The 1,219-nt window shown below is 40.0% G+C and overlaps 1 protein-coding gene across 1 annotated transcript in view; it reads left to right on the plus strand.

The window, feature by feature from the left end:
- Positions 1–1,219, plus strand: part of LOC107104575 (protein-glutamine gamma-glutamyltransferase E-like) — a 25,336-nt gene that overhangs the window by 20,766 nt on the left and 3,351 nt on the right. The window contains exons 12-13 of the mRNA XM_015404591.1: positions 478–652; positions 735–898. Of these exons, the coding sequence (XP_015260077.1) occupies positions 478–652; positions 735–898 (339 nt within the window). The remainder of the gene's footprint in view (positions 1–477; positions 653–734; positions 899–1,219) is intronic.

Consider the following 1,219-nt stretch of genomic DNA (forward strand, 5'->3'; position numbering starts at 1 on the left):
TCCAGGCAGACCTGGTAGAAATTAATAATCTCTTTTTCAAAAGAAACAGACACTTCCAAAAGAAAAAAAAAGACAGAAAAAAAACATCTTCAAGATCCATTTTTGGTAGAAAATAAACAAGTTAGAATGAAATATAAAATAACAGCCTATAATATTATTTGAATGGAATTAAACTTTAAGAAACAGAATTTTTTTTTTATTAATTGTTCTGCTGGTCTAATTAACTTGAGCAAGGGTTGAACAAAGTCATAACATGAGATGAGATAGAGGGGAGGGAGTAAATCCAATTCTAACCTTCAACTATAAACAAGTGGACAAAGCACAGATGTCTCCCACTTGGGAAGAAGAGCTTTATTTAGTAAAAGGTGTGTCTCTAAATCATTTAACGATGAAGTCCGTTGTTTTTAACAGGATGATGAAAGTTGCTGACATGGAAAAGGTTTCTTTATGATCCCATTTCTTTCATTCTCCATGAAGGTGTCGAAGCCAGAGAATGGAAAGGATGTCAGTCTGAAGATGATTCTCAGCAATGACTCCAGTTTCACCAGAACTTTTTCCGTCAACATCAGCGTCCAAGCCATGAAGTACACCGGCCAGCCGGCTGGCAACATCCAGACTGAGGTCACGGAGCAGAAGATGCTGCCTGGGAAAGGTCAGCGATTTTCTTAGTCAATCTGAAACTGAAATCTTACGACCCTAAAACCACCTTTGTTTGTTTTCTGTTTTTATTTCAGATCTGGTCATCCCTATTCTAGTCCCATTCTCAACCTATCACAAATACATGATCCAAAGTAAGACCATGGCTGTGTCAGCTGTTGTCACTGACCTACAAAATGAATATAATACATACTTAGCAGCACACAGAGTTGTGCTCGCAAACCCCCCCATCTCCATCACCGTAAGTACACAAGAACTATCTGTGTGCCCTTTTAAAACCACCTTTTCCCTCCCTCCTCATGAGTGGACCAGTCTCACTGCCACCTTAGTGTGAACACTTGCCCAAGAAGGAAAGACGTTGGCAATGACCTTAGACAAGAAGCAGACATGGCCAATCAGTCAGGGAAGATAATGATATTATATTACCCAACAGCTTACCACAAGGTTAGACCATAAACACCTGATGAGATTGAAAAATTATCTTGGACTCTACAGATCTTGGTTTGGATGGTCTGTTCATGTGCAGGAGTCTCCAGGGCAACAGCCTGCACTCTGGGTCCTT

This window comes from Cyprinodon variegatus, unplaced genomic scaffold, assembly GCF_000732505.1.
Source record: "Cyprinodon variegatus isolate N-32 unplaced genomic scaffold, C_variegatus-1.0 Scaffold1800, whole genome shotgun sequence".
Taxonomy (NCBI): Eukaryota; Metazoa; Chordata; class Actinopteri; order Cyprinodontiformes; family Cyprinodontidae; genus Cyprinodon; species Cyprinodon variegatus.